The sequence below is a fragment of the Pteropus alecto genome, unplaced genomic scaffold (assembly GCF_000325575.1).
Source record: "Pteropus alecto unplaced genomic scaffold, ASM32557v1 scaffold134, whole genome shotgun sequence".
Classification (NCBI taxonomy): Eukaryota; Metazoa; Chordata; class Mammalia; order Chiroptera; family Pteropodidae; genus Pteropus; species Pteropus alecto.
In genome coordinates this window covers 663939-668830 of record NW_006436283.1, presented here as the reverse complement: position 1 = coordinate 668830, position 4892 = coordinate 663939, and the positions used below count along the sequence as shown (strand labels likewise).

Below are 4892 nucleotides of genomic sequence, written 5' to 3'. Positions count from 1 at the left end.
CGTCGCGTCCCCCGCACAGACGCCGCCGGAGGGCCGGGCGCGAGCGCGGGCGGGCGAGGAGGGTCCGCGCCTTCACGCCGGGTGTTTACATTAGCCCAGGTAACGCCTCCTGAGCCTTTTTATCTTTTTCGGCTTCAGCAGGGCTACTAGAAAAATTTACATATACGTGGGCGGGATTTCTGGAATCTCCTCCCCCAAAAAGCAATGATAAAACGGGTCGGGATGGTTAAAAGCTGCCCTTCTAGGACTCTGGACGTTGACCAAAGGCATACGACCTTTGAGAAACACTTATTCGAAAAACAAACAAACAAATAAATAAATAAAATGAGGACTGAGTGAGAACAGTGGGAGCCTGTGCGGTTTTCTGCGGGACTGCTTGCACTCCCTCCCAGGAGACCTAGGTTGGCCTGGAGGACCCGAACCTCCTACCGACGCTGGAGGAGAAGGCTGGCCTGATTGGGGGAGGGGAACACCCCCTCCCCCAGGGTGTTCGCGGGGCCCCCTGCAATCACAATCCTGGGCGACCGGCTAGAGCCACATACCCTCAGCCGCCTGGGACCATGATACTGTTGGAGCGAGCAACAGTGCAGCCGGAAATGGAAGGAGAAATTCAGTAAATAGCCACAGCGGCCTCGCCTCGCTGCCGGAAGTCCCAGTAGTCCGTGATGCTGTCTACACGCTGAGGAAGACCCGCGATGGTCCCAGCTACACGCCGCTTTGTGCAAAAAGCAAAAAATCCAGGGTCACATTGTAAGCTGCTTGAGCTTTGCACCTATACACAAAAACTCACAGAGCTGTCAGCGAAGGGTACAGACCTTACTGGTTCAATAGGTTTAAGCAGAGTCTCTAACCAATAATTGGCTGGCCACCAAACTATATGGAGCCGGGGCCAGCCTTAGGAAAGCTAGGCTTACATGTAAATATATTTTTAACTCTAGCAGAGATACCAGTGGCCACACACCGCTGAGGGCACAGACTCCACAGAATTCGTCCAGGCTAGGCGCTGAGCAAACAAATTACCAGCTCCAATAACAACACACAGTGAGGGGGACGGGGTCAGAATCCAGAGCTTCTACATTATCTAAAATGCCCAGTAGTCGAAAAGTTATGAGACATTCCAAGAATCAAGGAAAAGTGGTTCATACAAATCGTCTTCGAGGGGGCTGGACTGTCCAAGAGAAGAAGAGAAGACACAATACCAAAATCATGAAAGAGGAGACACAGTACAATGGACCTTAAGAAGAATCAAAAGAGAATACTGAGAAAAACTGTATCCGCAGAACTAAATTAAATGCACTTGATGCATTTCTAAAAAAATACTTTACTGAAACTGACTCAAGAGGAAATGAAATCTGAATAGATCTACAACAAGTAAATGAATTAGTGATTTCAAGTATTCCCACAAAATAGCATCCAGGCTCAGAAGACTTCAGTGAGTTCTGAGAAATTATAAAAGATTGATACTAATCTTTTACAAACTTTTCTTAAAAAATAGAGGGGATAATATGACCCAACTCATTCTATGAGGACAGTGTTATCCTGATTCCGAACCAGTCAGAGGCATTATAGGGAGAGAAAACTACGTGCCGCTATCCTTCATGAGCATAGTCACAAAAATCCTCAAGATGACAGCAAACCTAATCCAGCACCGTACATATATAAATTGTATACCACGGCCAAGTGGTCTCTATCCCAGGAACACAAGGTTCGTTATCTGAGAATAGGTGTAATACTCCATCTTAAGAGAATTAAGTATAAAACTCGATTATCTCAACAGATGCAGAGAAAGCATTTGACGAAATCCAACACCTATTTATAATTAAAAAAAAAAAAAACCCAAACTGAGAACAGAGGGGCCCGTTCTAAACTCGAAAAAGAGTATCTACCAAAAAAAAAAACCCCACGGCTAAGATCATACTTGATGATGAAAGACCGAATGCTTTTTTCCTAAGATCAGGAACGAGGCAGGGATGCCTGCTCTCCCCAGTCTTACTCAGAATGGTCCTGTTCTAACCAGCACAATAACACAAGAAAAATAAATACAAGCATATAGATAGGAACGAGAGAAATGTCTCTTTTTGCACATGACATAATTGTCTACATAGAAATTCCCAAAGGATCTACAAAAAAAACCCCACGACAACTAACAAATGAGTTCGGTCAGGTCAGCACACGCAAATCGATCATATTTGTACGTACTAATGACAAATGTGAAAACCGAAATTGCATTCTCAACACCATTTACGATTGCTCCAAAGAAAACGAAATACTTCGGTACAGATCTAACAGTATGGAGAGGATCCGTAGGCCAATTATTACGAGATTCCCAAGAATGAAACCGAGGAAGACTTTCTTTCATGGTATGAAGAGTCAAACCGTGACCGTGGGTCAGAGGGCTCAGTGTCGTAAAGGCACGAATTCTCTCCAAATTGATCTTTACATTTAGTGCAAATCTATCAAAAATCCAGCAAGGTTTGTGTGAACGAGAACAAGCCCGGAAGAGCTGGATCCGTTTTGAAAAAGAAGCATAAAGTGGACAGAATCCCTGTCCCTGGCGTTAGGGCTGCCTCCATAGCGACGGCGACACCGGCTTTGCCATCGCCAGTGGCCACAGCCGCAGAACAGGGAACCCAGCAGTAGGCCCACATGGCTATACCTGGGTGACCTTCAGCAAAGGCGCAAAAGCAGGGGGTCGAGAGAAGGAGAGGCTTTTCCAAAAATGTGGCAACTGAGCATCTACAGAGGAAAAAAATGGACCTCAGCCTCAACCCTCACACAAAAGCTCACTCAAAATGGGGCATGAGCTTAAATGTAAAAAGCAAAACTGTGCATATTAGAAAAGTGTAGAACGTCCGTGAGAGCGAAATCATGTTGCATGGAAAGGGCAACTTGAAAAATTGAACCTCACTACAATGAAAGACTTTTGCTACGTGGAAGATTGGGAGAAAAGGCTGAAAGGGCGAGGCACGGACTGGCAGAGATGACCTGCGAGACGTCCGGCCGAGCGAGGGCTGGTGGCTGGAAAATATAAAGCACTGCCCAAACCCCAGAGAGCACAATCGATCCGTGTGAAAAGTCAAAAAGGCTCGCCAAAGATGACCCTATAATTATAGAAAGACGCCGTGAATGCATAGTCTCTCCCTCATAGTTGACTTGAAAAGCGAGTATATGAACGATATGCACACAATCGAACGGTCGGGCCGATAACATACAGAAATGAAACACACTTGCCCATCGTAGCTCAAAGGTGGGTGGGGACAAACTCTGTGGACTACCGGGATGACCAGATGGAAAGACGAATCCATAAGGACAAAAGAAGGGAGCGGAAATGGCGAGTGAGACGGTTCCGTGAGCGCCACCCGGAAGCGGGCCCCTGAACCGCCCCGCCTTCTCCCAGCGTCCTTAGCGGCAGCCGCGCCTTCATTCCCGATGCCGGGAATTAGGTAACGGAGGTGGAACGTGCGGTCCTCACAACGCGCCGACCACCGAGAGGGACTCGGGAGGAAATCACACACCTGAACGGACCCGTCACGGGTAGGGAGACTGAACTATCGCAGCCACGCCGCACAGCATGAGAAGGGGACCGAGCGCCGGTAAGCGCAGCACGCGGCTCTCAAGGAAATCACGCTGAGCGGCAAAGCCAGTCTCCACGGCGAGGGCGGTTCCGTTCACCCAATGGCCACACTTATAGCGACGGGGAACGGAGTAGAGATGCCAGGGGCTGGGGCTGGAGGCGCAGAGAGGGAGCCCGCTAGCGATGGGGCCGTTGCCTCGATAGTGGCGGGGGCTGCACGAATCCACACGAGACGAAATTTCGTAGAACCGCGCGCGGATGCACCGAGGTGAGACCGCTGAGCTCCGCACGAGCTCGGCGCGCGTGTCCGTGCCGGCTTCGGGCTTGTGCCCTGCGCAGACGAGATGCCGTCACCCGGGAGCTGGGCAAAGGGGACACAGAACGTCCCGCACTTTTTTTTTTTTTTTTGCAACTTTCTGTAAATCTTTACATAGAGTTTTAAAGTTTAAAAAAAAAAATTCACAATAGCCAAGACACGGAAACAACCTCAGTGTCCACCGACGAATGGTGAGTGGATTAAAAAAATGGGGTATGAAGAAGATGGAAGTCCTGCCACGTTGTCTGGGACAACGTGGACGGGCTCAGGTCATTGTGCTGAGTGAGAGGAGTCAGACGGAGAGGACTTTGGCTTGATCTCACTTAGACGTGGAGCCTAAAAAAGCCAGACTCCAACTAGCGCAGTGGTTGCCGGGGGCTGGGAGAAGGCAGACGATGACCAAAGCTCTAGGACAGATCGGTTCTGGGGAGCTGGCGGGCCGCCCTGTGCCCTTGAGAGCCTCTAAGGGAGTAGCTTTCAAGTGTTCTGACCGCCATCACCCCGACAAAGGTGTATGTGAGGTGAAGGACATGCTCACTAGCTTCACCTGTGTGAACATCTGGAACGCACATGAGTCGGATCAAACCATCACTGTCCAAGCCGCACACAGAGGGAAAACGAAACGAGTTTTGACACAGACATACGCACCGGTGAAACTCTCATGAGCGCAACAACGAAAATACCGGTTACCCCAGGGTTTCCTCGTACCCCTTGGCGAGCCCTCCCCTCGCCCGCCTCCTTGTCTGTAGCAAGCCCTGATCTAGTTTCTGTCACCGAAAGTTCGTTAGCGTCCTAGAACTTCACAGAAACGGAATCGTCACGTGTGCTCTCGCTCGGTCTGGTGTCTCTCGCTCGGCGTCAGAACCCCCCGCACGGCCGTGTGTGTCCACGGCTTGCTCTTTTGTGTTGCCGGTGGCGGCCCGTTGTACAGATGGGCCGCGAGGTGCCTGACCGGACACCTCGGCTGTCTCCGATTCGGGGCCGTTGCTCGCAGAGCTGCAG

The 4892-nt window shown here is 50.0% G+C and overlaps 1 protein-coding gene across 5 annotated transcripts in view; it reads right to left on the bottom strand.

The window, feature by feature from the left end:
* DUS1L (dihydrouridine synthase 1 like) overlaps positions 1-3353 on the bottom strand; it is a 9831-nt gene extending 6478 nt beyond the window's left edge. The window contains exon 1 of one of the 5 annotated variants that reach the window (XM_025047084.1): positions 3232-3353. In XM_025047084.1, the coding sequence (XP_024902852.1) occupies positions 3232-3305 (74 nt within the window). In that variant the 5' untranslated portion in view covers positions 3306-3353. Of the gene's footprint in view, positions 1-542; positions 565-3227 lie in introns of those variants that run through there. The other 4 variants (XM_015589732.2, XM_006912140.3, XM_025047085.1 and 1 more) reach the window with 4 other exon arrangements.
* Between the last annotated feature and the right edge of the window lie 1539 nt (positions 3354-4892).